Raw genomic sequence first — 20,482 nt, forward strand, 5'->3', positions numbered from 1 at the left:
TCATTCCCGAATGTCCGCATCCCATGATCCTCAAGCAGAAACTGAATGTCTCGAATGACCGCCAAATTAAGCTGACCGACCGACCCAACCAAGACACACTAGACTAGTAAATACGTAACTTAGTTTGGCTGCTACCCGTTAATCACCCACCCCACTCACCACTTTAACCACCTTAAAACATCACCATCATCATCACTCGTCCCACTAATCCCTTTCTTTCCCCCTACATCCCGTCCTATTCTAATTCGGTTTACTCCAATATAAACCCACCAAATAACTTTCCATATTCTTTCCCAGTTAACAACTCACCCTTTCTTTCCCTTCATTCGTATATCCCCCTATTCCCCCCTCCCCCAAACCAGGAGGACGACACTGTTGCAACCCGATCCTTTGATTTCTACAAGTCAAAGAAAGGGTGAGAGAAAAGAAGAAAGGAAGAAAGAAATGTCCCTCCCCTCTACCCCAACATACACCTTCTCCATTCCCTCTATACACGACCGCCTCCGTCTAGACTGTCGCATCTACTTGCCTCCAGATCTGCCCAAGAGATTACTCCGCGACAATTCAAGTTTACTGCGCGGGGCGATCATCGCGCATCCGTACGCGCCGCTGGGAGGATGCTTTGATGATCCGGTTGTGGGGGTTGTGGGTGGGGAGGTACTAAGGTTGGGGTGTATTGTTGGGACGTTTAATTTTCGGTATGTTTCATTCCTATTTCTATTTTTATATGTCTATCTTGATTACTATCTGTTTGTTTATTTGGATGTTGTGGACTCGGTGTGAGGTAATGCGATGTGATGGTTGCTGATTAGGTATGGGCAGGGGTGCTGGTGGCTCGGAAGGACGGACGAGTTGGACGGCTAGGCCTGAGTTGGCGGATTATGTCTCTTTCTATGGGTTTATGTTGCTCTATTTGCTTTTCTTGAGAAAAAGGGCAGTACGGCAGGAGGGGAGGAAAGAGGATAGGGGCAAGATTGGGGTGGTTTTGGGTGGGTATTCGTATGGGTCGATGATTGCGTCGCATTTGCCGAAGCTTCATGATGTTGTGGATTTGGTGCGGTGTTCATCGCCCGAGTCGCCGTTTCATGAGATCTACCAGATCGCGGAGAAGTTGTCGCTTTGCTTGGGGTTGGGGGAGGAAATGAAGCAGCCGACGTATCGTCCGGCTACAGTGGAGGAGATAAGATCAGCGGCGGATTGTATTAAACGCACTGCTGCTGTCTCTTATCTCCTTGTGTCTCCGCTGCTGCCGCCGGTTAATCAGTTCTTGACGCTGTTTTCGAAGATGTCGCTTGATGCGAGTGCGCAGATATCATCGGCATCTGGGGAATGGAAACAGGGACAGATACCCTGTCCCAAGCCGGCAGATCAGCTGTGTGCGCATGAGACATTGGCTATCTTTGGTGACCAGGATACATTCACATCGGCGAGTAAATTAGAGAAGTGGTCAGCCGAACTGGCCCATGCACCGGGGAGTAGGTTCCAGGCGGTGGAGATCGAGGGAGCCGGTCATTTTTGGAGAGAACATGGTGTCGAAGCTCAGGCGAGACAAGCTATCCGGGACTGGGTGTGTCAGATGTCGACATCTTGATAAGATGGCTGGATTGTTCTGACATGTGTGGGTGGTCAGCCTGGTTTTATCGTGTCCCACTTCGAGTCTAGATCATGTGTGTCTAAGATACGAGAGGCTTGCGTGATAGAGTGCCAACCAGATGGTGGACTATCTCTCCCCCTTCACATGCAGGGACAGGGGTTGACGGAGTGGTGAAGCATGTGAAGCGGGCGTGTGTGGCTCGCCTGATCGTTCCGACAGAGGAAGGTCCCCTCCATGGAAAGAGCTGATTCCGACGAGCATCCATTTCGGGTATGATTCAGCTCATTTTGCATGATCCTGTATGCCACGGTGTCTTTGCAGTGATGAGTGAAGTCTCTTTGGTCTCTACTCGTTCATCGGCGAAATCATCACACCCATGACGCAAGACGTTCCGCTCTGCTGGGATTTCATATTTTGTCGCAAAACTCTCGAGAAGCGAAAAGGCAGGAAAATACATACAGCATATCCTTATAGGATCCGAAAGCTTGAACCAACCATGCCAGGCCGGTGAACCAAGGTTGCCCCCCCAGGTCCGATTTAGCGCTGTTCCCGATCAGGCTGGATCTGACACCGGATAATAGTCTAGGGCATGAGGCGGAAGCCCTTTGAGTTTTGCTGATCTGCAGATTTTAGCATGCAAAAGGAATGCAGCAGAGAATTGTGGGGGTATGATATCACCGGATGTATCGGCCATCGGATGAAGAAGTCGCCATCGCACACATACTTTGACACAATGGTACAAATGCCGATCGGGGATCTGGTGTCGGGGTCCACTGGATAAGAGTCTAGTGTGAAGAATGAGGACATGGGGTGTTCATCGATGATGATAAGATGGAAGATTGAAGACTGGTTCTAGGCTCTTTGAGCAATAACCCGCAATGGTGTTTCAGTGAACAATAGAATACTGAGAGAGTAATTCCCAACTCCATCCCGTGACTGGGGGCGATCGGCAGCACCCGCTGGAAAGCCGGGGGACCAATCAGACATCCGGGGAATGCTGCCTCGTGACGTCTGGAGAGAAAGAGTGGCCATTTTCACTCTTTCGGTCATTCCTGGCAGAAGACCAGGCAAACTAAAATGCATGGATCCGGCTGACTGACGGAATGGGCTGGCCTTGCCTCGTGCCTGACCTGCTAAAGACGCGGCGCACGAAATCTTGCGGCTACATCTATCTATTTCCTGCTGTTGCTCCGACTTACATTCCCAACATCACCAACTTCCTCCCTTCCTTTCACTTCTTTACTTCTGCCTATTGGAAGTACCTTTCGAATGCTTTCTCGGGCCTAATCCGCTAAGATCTCCGATTTGCCTTCCCGGTTTAGGCACCCTCTCCAATCGAAACTTAGTTTCCCCTCCATCTCCGCACCGATGCGAGCCTGATGCCCTTTGAAGCCGGTCATGTCCATCCTGCATGATTCCTCCCTCGTTCGACCCCAGTGTCATGTAAAGGGAAAACCGCGCTCCCTGGAGACGCCAAATAAACCCCGTCGCTCCGTCCTCAAGTCCGTTTCTCTCCCGTCGCTGTCGGCCGTCGTCAAAAACTCATTGACATGGGCGGGGGACACGTGGGGTTCCTATGGGAATGGCCAGTCCCAGAAGGAACGCAGACTGCGCGCTGCTGTGGATGAGCGGAAGGAGGCTTTGTATTTCAAGAAGCGCAATGTGAGTTAAAGATAGCTTCACATGATTCAGGATTAGCCGGCATGGCTGTTAGCTAACGTCTTTCAGGCTGTGACCTACGAAGAATGGCGAGACGCTGCGAGCGAACTGGATGAGTTGGAGAATAACTCTGCCTGGAAGGAAACGTTCGAGTGCCCCGAATATGACCCTCATCTCGTGCTCGATCGTCTCAAGCAGCTGGACGATGCCCGAATCAATTGCGATATCAGTCGCATGTTGTTCCTCATCCGCACGTCCCTGAGCCGCGATCTGGGAAACATGAGCAACGCGTCTCTCTACAAGCATGCTCATCTTGGAACTAAGAACCTCATCGATCAATACATCGATACCGCTCTGGAAACAATCTTGTCTTTGGTTGAGCTGGCGGATAAAAACCGGTGCGATGTGGTGGAATCCAGGTATATCCTGGACCAGTTGCTCGCAGCAAGACAGGCTTTCGGGCGAAGTGCGCTGCTCTTCTCCGGGGGAGCCACTTTTGGCATGAATCATATTGGCGTACTAAAGGCTCTCTGGCAAGCTAACCTTCTGCCGCGAATCATCTCCGGTGCGTCTGCGGGCAGCATTGTGTGTGCCGTCTTCTGTACTCGCACTGAGGATGAGCTCCCAGCTCTCTTGGATTCCTTTACAGAAGGGGACTTTGCTGTTTTCGGCGAGGGTACTGAGGAAGACACTATTCTTCAGAAGACAGCCCGGTTCTTGAAATATGGGTCATTTCTAGACATTTCTCACCTAGCCAAGGTGGTGAGAAATTGGTTGGGCGATATCACCTTTCAGGAGGCATATAATCGAACTCGACGCATCCTCAACATTTGCGTTTCCAGTGCTGGCATCTACGAGCTACCCAAGTTGTTGAACTACATTACCGCGCCCAGTGTGTTGATCTGGTCTGCTGTGTATGTTACCCTTACACGATTCCGGCTGTCTTCAAAACCATAGGATTGATGCTGACTTCAATAGGGCCGTATCATGCTCCGTCCCGGTAGTCTTTTCGCCGTACCCTCTTATGGCTAAGGACCCTCTGACAGGGGAACCAGTTCCATGGAGCGACCTTCATAGGCAATATATTGATGGCTCCGTGGACGGTGATCTCCCTATGACTCGTCTTTCGGAAATGTTCAACGTCAACCACTTCATTGTATCGCAGGTCAATCCCCATGTCGTTCCATTTTTACCCAAGGATGATGGGCCGGATCCGTATACGGAGAACTCTTTCACCGCTTCTCGCTGGATTCGGAATATCACTTATCTTGCCAAGGATGAGATTCTACATCGGATGACAGTCATGTCCGAGCTAGGGATCTTTCCCACCTCTTTAACCAAAACAGTTTCGATTGTCAACCAGAAGTATTCTGGGGACATCAATATATACCCGGAAATTCAGTATTCTCGGATTCCCGTCATGCTACGCAATCCGACGACGGAATTCATGCTTGAAGCATGCCTAAGCGGCGAGCGGGCCACATGGCCTAAGCTTGGACGAATACGCAACCACTGCGCCATAGAGTTGGCCCTGGACTTGGCCATTCAGAAAATGCGGGCTCGGGTGGCGTTCTCCCCGAGTCGCGTCCACGCAAGAACAGACAGCATTGCTGGCCATTCGATCGAATCCCTAGACAGCAGTGGAGGCCGAGGACGATTGTTGAACCGGAGAAGCTCCTATAATCATGAAATCGAAAAGATCAAACATGCCCGCCACGATTCGGGCCGGCGGACAAGACCATTCCTACAAAGGTCCCGCAGCGTGTTGCTATCGGAGCAAACGCACCGAATCGACTCTGTGGCCTCGGCCAGACTGGACCAAGCAGTGCAAGGGCGCCGTCAAAGCAATCCGAGCCAAACTTTCAACACCGGGGACGGATTCTATAGTCCTTGTTCTGAGAGCGACGAACATAGTGAGGAATCCTCCCCTCCGACCCGCGTCCCGCTAGAGAGGCATGTTTCATGGGAACCGTCATCATCCGACGACCCGCCTTCCGATGATGCCACCCCTAACGGCAGCGCACAGTCACCACATCCATCCTCTCCCATACATATAGGACGGGTGACTTCGCAGCGAGCTCCTGTATGGCCTCCAGACCTATCTGCGCACGCGATGCCAACGACACCTGAGCCCTCGTTGCCACCTTCCCCTCACCACCTCCGGATGACGCCCAAAGCCTATGTCTCCAATCCCACTTCCCGTAACTTCTACAACTGACCAAATATATATTGCGTGATCGCTCATATTCAGTTGTGACGTATGTGCTGGAACACTGCGATCAACAGAGGACATAATGATGGTAACCTTTCTTTCAGTGTACATACTATATATTGATGAGGACATTTTGGCTTGGCCGGATTTACTAGCTTATTGGGCAGTCCATGCGTTAGCTCATGACAGTGGGTCTAGACGGGGATTGCATTTAGAATCATACGCCAGGACTGGAGTTCTTTTCTTATGGGGGTGATTGGATAGACATCACGCCTGGGGCTTAGACTTACCTTTCATTTTAGAGGTTGATTCGCTGTTGGCTACATCACTACCACAGAAATAAAGTACCACCGTACTGCCCGGTTCCTTAGCATGCCGGACACGAAACTGTCGTCAACACCCGTGGGAGATTTTAAAAGATGTTCTTCTCAAGGAATCTTACCAAATCATAGCCCCCATTATAGGGCTCAGAAATTGACCCTTCGTTTGACTCAGCAATACTACTACTACATATGTCTTGAATAGAACTCAAAAGATTCATTCATAAAGGAAGACGCTTGGTAACGAAAGTAGCTACAACTTCTTCAATCCATCCGACGAACCCACCGAGCATAGTAATAAACAAGCCACACACACACACACACATCTATATAACCATTCCAGAAAGATATATCAACGTTCAGTTTCCCTTGCCAGGTTAGTAAATGCAGTACTGGTCACTAGACTTGTATTTGATAACATGTAGCTGTGTTACTCCGTTGCGCGAGATTAAGTCATTGGCAAGGAGTATATGATTCCAGAATCTATTGATTGAGTTGGCAGTTGATAATAGATTGAGCCGGGAAAGGAATGTTGGGGATACTTATGTTAATTGCACTTGAACACATGATCCATTTCTAGTCCGTTTGGGTAGAAGAGGAGTCACAAAAAAAAAAAAAAAAAAAAAAAAAAAAAAAAAAAAAAAAAAAAAAAAGAAAGAAAGAAAGAAAAGAAGGAAGAAGAAACCGAAAATAACAGGAAGCAGTTGATTTGTTTCGAAAACACCGAAAATGGAATCATCTATATGCTTGTCAATAATAGTACCTGCCACTGGTTTCCTTCAAATAGGGACATCATTCCATATGGTAAGAAAGTAGCTAGGCTTGTAACAGCAGGCGAGACACAACCTGGCTACGAATGGTCAAAGGGCTGTCCGAATGTCGGCAATGCGGCTTGCGATGTTGTAGTTTGCGTGAGTGATGCCATGGTACCAGGTTGCGAGAGGAATTGAGCTTGCTGCGGTTGCTGCTGCTGCTGTTGCAATTGCTGCAAGGTAAGGTTGTCGCTGTTGGTGTTGTTGTTTGGCACATGGGTTTGGGGTTGCAGGGCCAACTGTGGACTTGGATGCTGCTGTTGTTGTTGAGGTTGCTGCTGCTGCAACTGTTGCAAGCCATAGCTACTATTGTTACTGCTGTTGCTGAGCATATGAAATTGTGGTTGCAGGGTCGATTGTGAGCTTAGCTGTTGCTGCTGTTGGAATGGCTGACCGAGTTGCTGACCCAGTGGGTTTGGCATGGGCTGCATACTGGCTTGGAAGTTCTGAGCGTTTCCCATATAGGTCTGACCACCGCCCAGGCCTCCCATTTGCTGAGTGCTCTGGTTCCCGAATGGTGAAGATGCCGATTGAAGGATACCTCCTTGGGGGTATGCTGGCTGAAAGGTGGTGCCTTGCTGAGGAGGCTGCGAGTAGAGCCCTTCTGATGGGTTGGAATTAAAATCGTCTCGCCGGATCATGGCGTCTCGGTTACGATCCGCGTCGTCTTGCATATTCTGAGTAGTCCAGATATATCTACTAAAGTTGTCCGACACCGTGAAGACCTTATGAAAATAGGTCGTGCTGAGCTCGATTTTAGATCCCCCTTGAGTGTTGTATGAGGCCAGGGCAAGGGCACTCTGGAAGGCATTGCGAATCTGCCGGCCGTTCCAAACAGGACCCGACCCCGGACGCAGTTGAGCATTGAAAATCCGATTGGCAAAGCTGGTTAACTCGCCTTTGTTGACGACAATTCCCGCACGGCCCGCTTCGTCAATGTGACCAGACCAGATCTCGTAGGTTTGTTGCCAGTTTAAGGGCGGGTAGTAGAGAGACATGTGAATGCGAGATTTGAAGGCTTCATCAAAGACTCCCACTCGGTTGGTGGTGAGGAATAATACCCCCTCGTAGTATTCCAACGTACGGAGGAAAACTAACCACCCCAGAGTTAGCGATATCCTGGACTTAAGTTTCAGAGAAGAAGAGTTCATTCTACCAGAGACAAGGGCGTTTCTTTCAATGTCATAGGCCCGGCGTTGAGCCAAGAACACATCGGCTTCATCAAGGAGCATGATACAACCCCAATCCTGAGCGAGACGGAGGATTTCTTTGAGCTTTTCTTCCACTTCACCAGCGGTGAGCCCAAGGTCCCCTTCAGCAAGTATTATTTCGAGTCAGCAGCCGGGGTATGCTGTCGTTGTTGAATGCACCTTACCACATGTAACAGGCAGCAGAGGTCTACCACTGCTTATGGCAACACATTCTTCAGAGTTCACTACCGTTAGCATTGAGTTTACTGAGTGCTGAGGAGATTGCCTGCCCCACCGGCCGTAGATGTTTTCCCAACTCCGGGAACTCCGTGCAAGAGAATAGTCACCCCATTTCCTATCCAAGCCATTAGAAGGAAATACTAGCAAGAATCGGGGAACGCGTGAGGAACAGATATCCATACCCTTGTTCCTCATCAAGTCGAAGTGAACACCCCTAGACTTTTGTCGGGCAAAGTGCGAGTGGATTAAAGATTGGATGAGTTCTTCGTGCCCGTTTGGAAGCCGTAGCTTGAGCCATGGATTCCCTGCGGTTTCCCTTTGGCGCAGCTGCTCCACCTCATTTGGTCCTCGCCCAATTCGGAGACAAGCTATTGGACAAAAGTTCACCTTGTTAGCCATGCAACAGCTCTTTCAAGCAGGGGCATAAGAACATACCCCATCGCCTGGTAGACAGCACAAAGGCAAAGACCCGGTCAGGCAATATCAACAGATCCTCCCCCGATGGCCCGCCCCCATGTCTGGCCCAGGATTCCCACATCCGTGTCTGAGCCTCCATGAAATCATCCGTGAGCCGCTTATCCCATACCCCGTCATTATCAATTCCTGTCACCAATCCGAGCTCGGCCTGGTCCGTTTTTCCGAATTCGTGATTGCCGGTCGTCGGGCGCCACGACGGGATCTCGTCAAAGGCACGCGCAAAGTCTACGATAACATCGCTGTCGATCTGTTCTGAGTAGCAGGAGGCGCTTCGAGGGATCTCGTCGACCAGATCTGTCAACTTCTGTCCCGTGGGAGTCAAGTAGTGACACCGACCACTGTAATCCATGTGAAGGGCTTCTCGTGTGCAACCGACGAATTGCCTCCCTCGGGTCATCAGGTACTGTTTGTCCGTGAGCCCTTCTTGTTGAGCGATAGAAAGCGGGAGAATGGGGAGGTATCTGACGGCTTGGGTGCCATCAAACCCACTAATCTTGAATTGACGGAATATCGGGAGAAATTGGCTGCCATCAAAGTCCAAGTAGAAGCAGTCCAGAACAAGAGGGGCCCATGTGCCAATACCTTGCTCCTTTACGCGCTCCGATATTCCCATGTAGCGGCGGCCACCGGTTCGTTGTACCACCTTCCATATCTTTTGGGGAGCAAAGCTGCCTTTGATGTATACCAGCGAGCCTTGAGAGAAGAGGAACCAGAGGTCGACGAATCGTACCATTTCTGGAATAGCAGCCAGCTGTGCTTGGAAAGGATGAAGGGTCTCGTCCATCCATTGCGTTAGGCATCGAAAATTCAGCAGCAAGTCTGTCAGTTCAGGAACATCCAAGAGCGCGACACGTTCTGCAGCCTTTATCTGAAGGACCATTTGATCAACTGGGGACGTTTTCAAGGCTTCGATGTACGCTTTTTCGGGCAAATCCTCCTGTTGCCTTCGATAAAACTCCAATTCCTTCATCTGACTCCGAATAGCTTTGTCAAGATAAACCAGCAATTTGAATGGTCGTAGAATCATTAGACCAGTGTTGTCATGGACGTTCCGTTCCTTATTACAAAGGTGAACATTAAGAAATCTGGAGAGCCCCCCGGGGTTGATGCAGATGCGCTCTGGCAATGCAGTGAGCGGAAGACCGTCGTCGGTATCTTCCTCCGTATGGGGTATACCATCCCAGTAGTTGCTGGCCATTAGTTGAATATCGCTTGCTGAGGGCTCATTGTACGGAATTTCCAGGAGATATTGCTTAGACGGATGGCCGCGTACCTTGGCCGCTTTGCCCCAAGGAAGATAACGGGCTTTTGGAATGCTAATGTACGTGGGAGAACTTTCCTTCTGCTCCCCGTACAGTAACCTAGCTAAAGAAGCATCCCTCACCTCTAATTTGTGCATCTCTTCCGAAAGAGTCGAAGAGATTTTATCTAACATTTCGCGCCAGTCATAGCTGCGGATTTGCCTAATATTATCCGCCTCAGTCTTCAACGTCGCAAACTGATAGACGGAGAGTCTGTTTTCCTTGTACCACTCTTCCACCGCAGCCCTAGGGATTGTGTTCAGGTTGGATTTGTCGGCTTGCGACGAATGATCCTCTGATTCGGTCGCCCGGGGATTACTAGATTGCAGTGGGAGATCCATTTGGTTTGAGATAATGGAGTCAGGAACAGTTGCGACCCTCATATCCGCACCAGTATTCTGCTCGGTCAAATCAGCGCTGATCATATCGAATTACCTCTGTTGGGTCCGGACAGGGCATACATCTTCCGTCCCCGTTCCTGCCGTCGTCATTATATCGAGATCTCTATTCATACAGACAAGTTGACATTGATACCCAGTCGGACAGTGGTGCCAAGATTAATTTATTGGCAAGACACCCACAGCAGTATTTATAATCCGGTCGCAGATTCAGCTGAACACTTGACGGTACCTGTAGAATAAGTTCAGCTTGGTGGAGACTGCTTCATCTCTTTAGGTGATTGGCAGCTGCCTCTCCAACAACAGCGAAGGTGAAATTGGATGTGGAGATGGATGCAGTGCTAAAATGATGCTAACGTGCCGATCTATCTCAACCAGCCGAATGACTTGTCCGCTAAGCCTCCTACAAGGAAAAGCAATGAATAGATTGGGTAGACATACATACATGCGGTCGACAAAAAGGCCCAATAAAATCTACAGCTCTAGCTGCACGCACATATATGCACCCGTCTTTCAAATGTCTGAGTATCTAGTCTGGCCCACTCGTGATCCGGAGCTGATATGAGAATCCCAAATCCACCCACCGACACGATCAAAAATAACACCCTCGGCCTATACCTGAGCCTGCATAAAATAGGAGACGTAATGCTCACAGTCACACCCTGGATTCAGCATAATGCTCCCCAAATTGACCCCGCGTGGGCGTTTGCCGAAGCCCAGCGCAAAAGGCAGAGAAATATTCCCGACCCTCCACCGCGGTGAGTAGTCAAACTGAGGGATCTCACTTGATGCTGGGACTCATAGCATTTCTCGCAACTACTCAGGGTCCATGGCCGAAAGGAGAAATTCAAGTCTGTCATGAAGGATTTCTTCGCAACTACCAAGGACAGTCAGGCCAAAGATATATTTGAGCACACTCATACGTGGGAAGAAGTTCGTGCCGAGGCCCAGAAAGCGCTGGAGCTACGATACCAGGAAAATAGAAAAAAGAACTTTCTCCGAAGATCAATTCGAGTCATGGGGGACGTCACCTCTCGATTGGAATTCTTGACAGCGCTGGTTCCCAGCGGAGACTACATGGGTGTCCTATGTGGAGGCCTCAAATTGGTCTACAATGTACGTGTTATCGCATCTCTTTATTGTCGACCTCATTGCATTTACCAGTGATTTGACTACTATCAAACACCTCTGTGTTATTAGATAAATTGCTTAAGTCAGTCTTGATGTAGGCAGCAAACCGTATGAGCACCATTCGTGACCTCATTCTAGGATCTTTGGATAGCTTGTCGCAGCCAATCGAGGATGTCTCTCCTTACTTGTATACTTATTCCTGGAGCGAGACCCTTCTGGAGAAGGCTCATGACCTCTACATATGCATCTTGGATGCGATCGAGGAAATCACACATTGGATCACCAAGAAAAGAGGAGGTAAGGACTGAGCCCTCACTTTCTCGACCCAGCATCTCACAGCCGTCAGCTTTGCGAGGTATGCTGGAAGTAGGAAAGGCAATTGTACAGCAAGATGACTATGGAGCACACCTTGAAGCGGTTATTAGTACTACTGTCACGGAGAAGGCAAATGTGTTTGAAAAAGCCGTCAAGTCCTGCTTGAGCATCGAAGTCCACGATATGGGTCAAAACGTGGTTCGGATTGGCCAAGGACAGGATGCAATAAGAGGGGATCTGAAGCCCCTGCTTCAAGCTGCAGCATCTTGGGAAAGATGTGAATCTATTCTACGAGATTACATGAGACAGATACAACCAAGTGAGTTTCATAGTGTTTCAATTCGCTGAGCAGGTGGGCACGCTTCGTATTGCTGCTACTAATGTCTCTATCCAGTACTTGCATACCATGCCGCTATGGCTTCTCAGGCCACTCGAGTATCCATCACAATCGAGCAGCTTCTCACTGCTCTCCACGTGGCGAATCCCTTACCTGAATTCAATATTGTAAACCAAATGATCGGCATCATAGCCACTGAGAGAAGGAAGATGTTACTTACCGGGGGAGCCTTAGGCGTTGGTGCGGAAGACCAGGTGACAGGTGTCCTGCGGGATGTCCGGTTCCGCAACTGGCTGCAAGGAATGTCTTCCCAAGTCCTCGCGGTCTCCAACATGGAGCAGGATATTCTACAAGAGGGGCCTGCCTCGCCGCTAACCTACATGTGCTCGGTACTATTGAAATCTCTCGCCCCAAGTGAGCCAGTGATCCCAATCGCCTTCTTCTGCCGCCAACACTGCAACACCCAGGATAGCCAGACTGGAGTCTTAGAGATGATGAGATCTCTAATTGACCAAGTCATTATTACCCTCGCCGAAGCCAACAGTCTAGATCTCAGCTTCCTGGGAGAGGAGCATCTTCACACCATCGCAAGGCAAGATGTGACGATCCTCTGCCACCTATTTGCGGAAGTGGTCAAGCGTATCCCAAGCGGGTTGGTGATCTGCATTATCGATGGTATCGATTTCCTTAGCAATTCCATCCACATGCCTTGGCTAGATGTGGTAATGCGGTTTCTTCATGATCTCATGGGGATTGTGGTGCAAAGCCGGTCGAACCTGGTGTTCAAGATATTGGTTACCAGCCATCGAGGGGCCAGTCTTGCTTCCCATTGGTTTCCTTATCGAGTGGAGTTGCCTATGCACAGAAATGAGATGCTAAATGGTATTGGACTTGGTACGAGGGAGATGCAGTCAATCTTCTAAGGGAACCTACTAATGTACTCGGGCTTAAATGGGCGGATTCGAAGCATAACGCTCACAGAGCGGTTCACACGCTCCGCTGTACTTTTTCATTGAAAGGAATGTTCAGGAATTGCAGGTGATGAAACTGCGCTTTTCTTCTTTGACTACTCTCTAATACATTCATATTGTGTAGCGGGTACGGGTTTTCGTTGTAGACGTCTACATAAATTTGGTTAATCTTTCTCTCTTCTTTCCTATGGCCCATCATATTCTGCCACCCAAACCGATGATTGTTCAAGGTACCTTATTAGGCACGGTTTCCAGTCCCGCATTTTGAATAATTATGTTCAATCTTACACTCTATTTCAGGGACCATTGATCTTCAGGCTGTGAAGCAATGCAGCTCCCGGTAACCCAGGTGGTAAAGGTATGCAAATAGAGAATAATAGCTTGTGGACAAGGTTAAGTCGGGTTATTTAGCTACAGCCTCCACTGTTCTCAGTCATTACTCTACTGTTATATAAGGGGCTTTTCCTCCGAAGAGTATAGCTCCATATTACTATAGGCTCTATAACCTGCTAAGGTATTGCACAATCCAACAACTTATTCTAGGTTAATACTTCACAACCTGAAGCCCCTCATTGCTTAGTAACAGCACAGTAGCAGGTCCTATCATAACAACCATCGAGTCCAGCTCCAAAAATAGAAGATCACAAGGAAGCACCACCTGCCATTGGCTCCCAACCCTACCTACCGACCAGATGAAACGCCGGATGGGATGAAGTGGCCTCCCAGCCAGATGGAACAGAGTGTGAGTGGTTTCAGGGCCAGAGGGAGGGGTTCCCGGGCGCGACGCTGCTGCAAGTGACCAACTAGTGCTTCTAAATCCGTCCGCATTAACCACCATTCTCTCCCCGAAGCCGGGCGGTTAATTAGGACGGTCAACCAGTGATCTGAAAATAGATCATGGCATCTGGTCAGCCTATCAGTGTCATTCCTTTTCCACCCGCCGGACGATCCCTCCAGTCGAACCCTTGGCTGAAGCGCCCACCCGTCACCCCGGGCGGCTAACCCACGATGAGACAGCCAGGATGCGGGTGATGGGCATGGAGTGTGCTTCTAAACTTGGCAACAAACAAATGAACATGCATGATGCGTTTTGATATCGATGGTGGAACAAGAAAGGTATCACCATCGCGCCCCCTGCTCGTGCAAGGCTTTTATATGGACCATCCGCCATGTTCAGACGAGGCTGTCTTAGAACCAGACTGGCAGCCTTGGAGAAAGCCTTACTTTGATTCTTTTGACAAAGTATCTTGATATGGTCTGTGCTTGGCGAGGTTGTTGCATCTTGCCTATTATACTCTACTAATTAACTTGACTTCTATTTTGTCTTGCCTGTTCCTCCAATCACCTTGACCTATCCTCTCTGCCCTGGCTAGACGTGCATCTGTCAGCACCGTGTCTGCTGCACCTTACCCTGCCTAGTCCCTAGATACCAGGCCAACCGTTGGAGCGTCTGGGGTACAAGCCTCCACCCTAGAGAGCTTATCCTCTGCCACTGTCATGTGTCATCTCCAGCTATTTTAAGGCTGAGAGTTGCGTCCTTCTATCCAATCATCCTCCATCTCTTCACCTCCGTCTCCACCATGGCCAGTATAGTCACCGGCCCTCTCGGTCGATTCCGTAAGAACGGATCCCACAAACGGCTGCACGAACGATGGGGCGACGTTGGCATCACCGTTCCCACCGAGGGCTCTTGGAACCAGCGCGACAACCCCCACCGATCATCAGACCGCAGACGACCCGCCTACGAAGTTCTAAGTCGAGGACAGGATAGTCCTGTCGAGGATCATCACGAATCTACACAAGCCAGTTCCTTCTCCGTCAAGGCGCTAAACCCACGCCGTCTTTCCATGCGCATCAGCTCCCGCTCCAAACCCACCACCGACTACCCTAAAGAGAACACTACCCCCACCGACCGTCAAACCAAAGCAGAAAGACGGGTATCTCAATTCACATACCGACCAATCCACCAAGATTATCCCACGGAGATGGCTGAAAAGGCTTCTCGACAGAGTCAGCACTCTCCCCGATTCAAGTACATTCCTACTGCGCCTCAGTATGCTGAGGAACTTGGACTCCCGACTTCACGTCGCTGGTCGAGTCAGCGGCATAGTGTGCAGAGTAGTTGTCCGAGTGAGGGGACGCGGCGGAGTCATCGCCGGTATCCTGATGCTGCAGAGGAATGCTACGATGATGAGTACTATGAAGAGAGGAGAGAGCGGTATGAACGACCTTTATCTACTCGACGAGATAGGAGCAGTGTGGACTTCTATAGTGCTGCTGCTAGTCGACGGGGCAGTCCGGCGTTGGGTCGCAGTGGGGGAGCCACGGAGAAGCGGGGCCGGTCTGGGAGAAACTTGACGACGGCGATGGTCCCGGATGCTGATGATATTTATGGATAATTAATGATTGTTTTGTTGTGATGTTGACCCGGTTTAGCGATGCATTACTAGTTTCATGTGTGACGGCCGTGATGGGGACTTTAGCACATCTGCATATATTTTTAGGGCGTTGGCGGATTTCTGGGCAAATTTCCGTTACATTTGGACTAGCCGTTAAATATAATATATTTATTGGTTTTGATAATTAACAACCGACTATAATTATCTCAATATTCATTACTAGTGATGCTTCGTAGCATTTCTTTAGATTACTAACACTCACTGCAACGCTGTCATAGCAGTAGCTAGTGTAGTAGCTAAGTACTTTGTAACATTCCGAGACTGAACTGACGTCAACCTGATGGCCCGCCCTCACCACTACTTTCTAATAGCATCCCCAGATAATTATCGCCTTCAAATTTCCCAGGACTCGAGTTCACAAAACAGAGGATAACCCAGCTGCAGATAAGATAAGAAAGGTCAGAATTAAACTCCATCACTCGTCGGAAGGCTTCCCGGACCAGGGCGAGACCATCAGGGCATGGCAGTAGTGATCAGGGCATGACGCCATCCCATCCGGCCATTCCACGCAGTCCATGACGCCATGTTCACGCAGTCAACATAGAACTTCATATATAAGGAAATATCTGTATACGTTATGAAATCGTCTTCTTTGCCTAAATAAATGATTATTGAGTTTCTTTCAGAGCATAGTACATATCAATTGATTCTCCTCTCATCACAATGACAGCCTCGGTATTTCAGCTTAAGTGCGGGATCAAGGTATGCATCAATTTATCACAATATTTGACATATATTTGTGAGTTTAACTGACCTTAATAGAATGATCCCTGGGGTAAGCAAGGTAAAAATTCGTTAGCTGGTGTTCTTTGCTCCAAGACGCCTGGTACAATTGAAGTGGAGGATGATCAGCATTATTCTGAGGTATGGCCTATTATCCTGCTTCTCAGAAATAATTATGCTAATTAGCTGTGACTAGATGTGGATGGGCACATATCCCACCGTCCCATCTCGTATCCTTGCTACAGGCGAACTCCTAAGCGAGTACCTCCAGAAGCACCCCGAGGTTGCGGGCGAAGGATACAAGAAATGGGGTACGGAGGTGCCTTTTCTCCCGAAGGTATATCTCTAACCTATACTATCCTCTTATAATCACTAACAACGTATTTGCACGAGTGAAGATCCTCTCCTTCCAAAAAGCCCTCCCCCTCCAAATCCACCCCGACAAGAAACTCGCCGAGAAACTCCATGAATCCCAGCCAGACAAATACTCGGATCCGAACCACAAGCCCGAAATCGCCATCGCGCTCTCCAACTTTGAGCTCTTCGTCGGCTTCAAGCCCCTGCACGAGATCGAAAACCTCTTCAAACTCGCCCCTCTCCAACGATTCCTCCCCACAGAAACTAACGCCCCTACCTTCGACGATTCCCTCCTGCGCGAAATCTCCCGTATCCTACTCACTCTTCCACCCATACTGGTCTCCGAAACCATCTCCTCCCTGCTCACCATCCCAGAGGCCCAGTTCGGCCCGAACCAGCGATATATCCCTGGCCTACTGACTAGATTGAAGAAGATGTACCCCGATACCGATAACGGTAGTCTTGTTGCCACAATCCTTATGAATTATATGACTCTCGGGCCTGGGGAGGCGGTTTGTGTGCCTGCGGATAGTATGCATGCGTACCTTACCGGAGATATCATGGAGTGTATGGCTAGGTCGGATAATGTGATTAATACGGGATTTTGTCCCAAGGCGGAGAGCGATGACGTGGATTTGTTTACGGGGTCGCTGAGTTTCACACCGCATGATGTGGACAGTGCGCTTTTGAGGGGGAAGAAGAGTGATATTGGGAAGTGTTGGAAGACGGAGGTTTATGAGCCGCCGTTTTCGGAGTTTTCGGTGCTGGGGGTAAGGCTTGGGAAGGGGGAGGAGGAGGTGCATAGGGGGGTTAAGGGAGTTAGTTTGCTGGTTGTTGTGAGGGGGAGTGGGTGGATGGGTGTGGAAGGCGAGAAGTTTGAGTTGAAGGAAGGGTGGGTTTATTTTGTGGGTGCTGGAGTTGAGGTAAACTTTGAGACGGAGGGGGGGTTGTTGGTTTATAGGCCTTTTGCCGAGTAGATTTTCCTCTTTCTCTCTTCTCTTTGTTCTGTGAGTGAGAGTGGGAATTGGGAGGTTGGTATTTGTATGAACGATGGAGATATGTGTCTATTTTAAGTCCGGCTAGCCCTACAGAATTAGCTACAGATAGGATATGCTATTTTCGTCCCTCCCGGGCCCTCATCGCGAATAAGCGCCCTCACAACATACTCCTTCCAAGCGCTCAGGCACCGCGACTCCACGTCTCTCATCCAATGGATCCCGTTCACACCTTATCTGGATGCTATTTTTGGCTTGGTATTTGCTTGTTCGTTCATCTCCACGAGTTGTGATGTGCGAGTCCCTGGTTGAGTGACAGGTTCGGTGAGATTAAAATAGATGCCGAGCGGGGAAAGGCACTTTTCAAGCGCCAGGATGGGATTAACTGGTGAGGTTGAGTAGTATTTGAAGTCGGAGGGTTCTCTGGTTCTTTTCGGTGGATCGGTCTGCATTCTGCTTTGTTTCGTTTTCTGGTGTGCTGTTTCATCGTTGTGCTGCGTGCGTTGGTGCTTGAAGCAAGCAAGAAAGTTGTTATCCATTCTGCTATCCACTCCACTCCACTTACTCCCTTCTATCCGTCATACCCACCAAGGGAGTATGCACGATGATCCTGCCTCGTGATGTATATCCTCGACAAGACTCATCATCGTCCGTGGAGTCCCCCTCGTCCGGTCGGGATCAGATTATCATTGGCGTGGTGTTTGGAGGAGTAGCAGCGATCATGAGTATGTTGTCACCTTACATCTATTCTTCCATCCTTCCTGTGCCATGATAGTTGGGGCTCGACACCATCTCACCTCACTCTGTCCTGCAAGTCATAAGCGCCATCCTCCTCATCCGATGCAAGAAACGAAGCAACGAACGCCGTCATCGTCGTCAGCAGCAACGTCTTCTCGCCCATCATTTGTCTCAATCCACCACTGGGTACTATCAGTATCATCCTGACTTGGAAGGAAGCAAGCCTCAGACCCCCGAGTACCCACTTGAGATCACCTCCACAGCACAGCAGGAACCTTCATCATGTCTTGAACAACAGCAACACCCCCCTCAGCAGAGGGTCATCGAGGATCCCCCGCCGGCGTATCAGCCCCTCCCTGTGTATGACCCCTCTCGATACCACGGGGTTGATGGCATGGTGGGTATCGCGGTGCCATATCCTGGGGTCACGGCTAGTATGTATCGGATGTCGGGATTGGGAATAGAGCCTCAAAGAAGAGTGCCAGATCGAGACTCGAATGCCTTCAGCTTTGCGGTCGAGGAGAGGTTGGATGTGCCGGTCAACAGGCCAGGTGGTGAGGCGGAGGAAGGTCAGTCGGTTCAACGACCTAGACCGGTGCTGTCACGCTTGGTGACGAATTTTGGGTAGGCTGATATAGTTATATCTCTCTTATGTTTCTATGTTGGGTGGTTGGCGTCATGGTTGGTGCTGTTGGGTGCTAAGGTGTTTGGGTTATGGCTTTCATGATGATGATGACGATGATCACGACGACAATGATGATGATTGCAGACTAGACTTGAGATGAAGAGATTGATGGAGAATGGTATGAAAACCCCAGGTACGTATCTACTATCGTCTTTTCATTCCTGTCTGTCCTTCTACTATTGTATCTTTTCTATTGCAAGTCGCTCTCTTCTCCCCTCATCCTAGGTGAACTGAGCCAGGATGGACCCCCGCTCCACCCAACCACAATCACTTTCTTCATCACCTACATATCTCCCGCCTAAATTACTGTGCCAGGCATGGTGTGATGAGCCAAGGAAGATTGATGAGTGACTGCCAAAGAATTAAGCGTGGAGGAGCCCGAAGGCGGCAAGCCACTGGGGGACCCCCTCCCTCCCCCCTCTCTCTTCCTCTTTTCTCTTCCTCCACCACCACCACCTCCTCCCCTTCCATCCCTTCCAACCCACAGCTCTCCCACCATCTTTCCCCTCTCATGTCTCACTCTACTGCAGCTAGACAATCGGCCGGACTCGACTGCTGCACGGTGACAAGTGACAAGTGACCACTACACTGGCCCTCGCGCGCCGTCTCCATCACGGCGCGTAGATAAGCTCGACGGGTGGTTCGGGCCCAACCGCGACGATCAACCGGTGATTGTCGCTGCTGCTTCCCCTCTTCTCCTCCTCCAGACCCTGGTTCCCATCGAAGCTTCTGCGCCAATCAATTTTCCGACCTCCAACCCCCCGGTTAGCAATGCTACGTCGGAGTTGGGTGCGGCAGTCGAGCTGTCGATTCGAGTCCAGCTGCTGCTACTACTGCTACTACGACAACTAGCGGCATTCCTCATCACGCTCCCTCTCTCACATCGGCAGGGATCTCGCCCATACTGTAGCCGCTGAGAAGTCCATTCATCACCCAGAACAAGGATTGCCTTGTGTCACACCCATTCCATCTCTCTCGCAGCCGCTGGATGGACCACGCTAAGGGAGGACTATCAACTACGGCTGTGGTTGGATGTCGCCAACTTCCCGGAGTCTGTTAGCAGCTCCCTCCGGTAGGCTGGCTGCAGGTTGCCTGCAAGTTGACTGCGCCGCTCAGCTATTCTCCCGACTGCTCTCCCCTCTTTTACCATCTCCAAGCACGCGGACCGGTTCTGCTCCCTGCTCCAGAGGCTCTCCCATGACCAGTCACTGCGTCGGAATCGTCATCCCGCTTACAAAACAAAGGGCGATCCCCCTCCGGTTGACTGAGACTTCTCCCACTGGCCGCGTACGCCCGACGGGTCTCCCCACCCAGGGCGACAAAAAGTCCGCTGTGATGGAGGGTGAACCATTCTGTCGGGTTCAGGATGTGTCTGCGCGCCTTTCACCGTCCGTCCCGTTCGCTGGGCTCCGATGTTCATCCCTCTTCGCACTGAGGGACGTTCCCTGAAGGAATTCAGCGTTGGTCCCTGAAAGGGTCTTTCTTCTGCCATCCTGTGGGCGATATGCAGCCGGCTTTCGGCCGATGGATTGGATTGTTCGGTGTTCATCCCCCTGTTTTGACACTTT

The 20,482-nt window shown here is 50.1% G+C and overlaps 7 protein-coding genes across 7 annotated transcripts; 6 read left to right on the top strand and 1 right to left on the bottom strand.

Moving 5' to 3' along the window:
* Positions 1-444: 444 nt before the first annotated feature.
* BO88DRAFT_411112 (uncharacterized protein) lies at positions 445-1,591 on the top strand (the record flags this gene model as incomplete). Its single annotated transcript, XM_025708027.1, has 2 exons — positions 445-698; positions 823-1,591. The coding sequence occupies 2 exons, from the start codon at positions 445-447 to the stop codon at positions 1,589-1,591; spliced, it is 1,023 nt and encodes a 340-aa protein (XP_025567512.1).
* A 1,401-nt stretch (positions 1,592-2,992) lies between these two features.
* BO88DRAFT_468335 (putative Patatin family phospholipase) lies at positions 2,993-5,471 on the top strand (the record flags this gene model as incomplete). The annotated part of the gene is made up of 3 exons (XM_025711557.1): positions 2,993-3,256; positions 3,323-4,167; positions 4,211-5,471. 3 exons carry the CDS (start codon positions 2,993-2,995, stop codon positions 5,469-5,471), a joined length of 2,370 nt encoding a protein of 789 aa, XP_025567513.1.
* A 1,048-nt stretch (positions 5,472-6,519) lies between these two features.
* BO88DRAFT_468336 (ATP-binding protein) lies at positions 6,520-10,230 on the bottom strand (the record flags this gene model as incomplete). Its single annotated transcript, XM_025711558.1, has 7 exons — positions 6,520-7,690; positions 7,754-7,909; positions 7,973-8,020; positions 8,083-8,142; positions 8,210-8,395; positions 8,463-9,849; positions 9,889-10,230. The coding sequence occupies 7 exons, from the start codon at positions 10,228-10,230 to the stop codon at positions 6,636-6,638; spliced, it is 3,234 nt and encodes a 1,077-aa protein (XP_025567514.1). The 3' UTR covers positions 6,520-6,635.
* Positions 10,231-10,848: 618 nt separating this feature from the next.
* Positions 10,849-12,909, top strand: BO88DRAFT_449587 (uncharacterized protein; the record flags this gene model as incomplete). Its single annotated transcript, XM_025710503.1, has 5 exons — positions 10,849-10,961; positions 11,028-11,319; positions 11,433-11,631; positions 11,681-11,968; positions 12,044-12,909. The coding sequence occupies 5 exons, from the start codon at positions 10,849-10,851 to the stop codon at positions 12,907-12,909; spliced, it is 1,758 nt and encodes a 585-aa protein (XP_025567515.1).
* A 1,628-nt stretch (positions 12,910-14,537) lies between these two features.
* On the top strand, positions 14,538-15,356 carry BO88DRAFT_484613 (uncharacterized protein; the record flags this gene model as incomplete). The annotated part of the gene is made up of 1 exon (XM_025712292.1): positions 14,538-15,356. The coding sequence occupies one exon, from the start codon at positions 14,538-14,540 to the stop codon at positions 15,354-15,356; it is 819 nt and encodes a 272-aa protein (XP_025567516.1).
* Positions 15,357-16,015: 659 nt separating this feature from the next.
* On the top strand, positions 16,016-17,628 carry BO88DRAFT_357500 (mannose-6-phosphate isomerase, class I). The gene is made up of 4 exons (XM_025703762.1): positions 16,016-16,118; positions 16,179-16,280; positions 16,336-16,476; positions 16,538-17,628. Exons 1-4 carry the CDS (start codon positions 16,080-16,082, stop codon positions 17,471-17,473), a joined length of 1,218 nt encoding a protein of 405 aa, XP_025567517.1. The 5' UTR covers positions 16,016-16,079; the 3' UTR covers positions 17,474-17,628.
* A 467-nt stretch (positions 17,629-18,095) lies between these two features.
* Positions 18,096-20,363, top strand: BO88DRAFT_422030 (uncharacterized protein; the record flags this gene model as incomplete). The annotated part of the gene is made up of 5 exons (XM_025708557.1): positions 18,096-18,216; positions 18,307-18,853; positions 19,492-19,711; positions 19,767-19,866; positions 19,918-20,363. 5 exons carry the CDS (start codon positions 18,096-18,098, stop codon positions 20,361-20,363), a joined length of 1,434 nt encoding a protein of 477 aa, XP_025567518.1.
* Between the last annotated feature and the right edge of the window lie 119 nt (positions 20,364-20,482).

This window comes from Aspergillus vadensis, assembly GCF_003184925.1.
Source record: "Aspergillus vadensis CBS 113365 unplaced genomic scaffold BO88scaffold_2, whole genome shotgun sequence".
NCBI lineage: Eukaryota > Fungi > Ascomycota > Eurotiomycetes > Eurotiales > Aspergillaceae > Aspergillus > Aspergillus vadensis.

What these genes read in the sequence shown, in the direction of transcription:
- BO88DRAFT_357500 (XM_025703762.1), top strand. Translation starts at nt 16,080, where the DNA reads ATGACAGCCTCGGTATTTCAGCTTAAGTGCGGGATCAAG. An exon ending in AGCTTAAGTGCGGGATCAAG is followed by an intron (nt 16,119 to 16,178) that starts GTATGCATCAAT and finishes TGACCTTAATAG; the next exon opens with AATGATCCCTGGGGTAAGCA. An exon ending in AGGTGCCTTTTCTCCCGAAG is followed by an intron (nt 16,477 to 16,537) that starts GTATATCTCTAA and finishes GCACGAGTGAAG; the next exon opens with ATCCTCTCCTTCCAAAAAGC.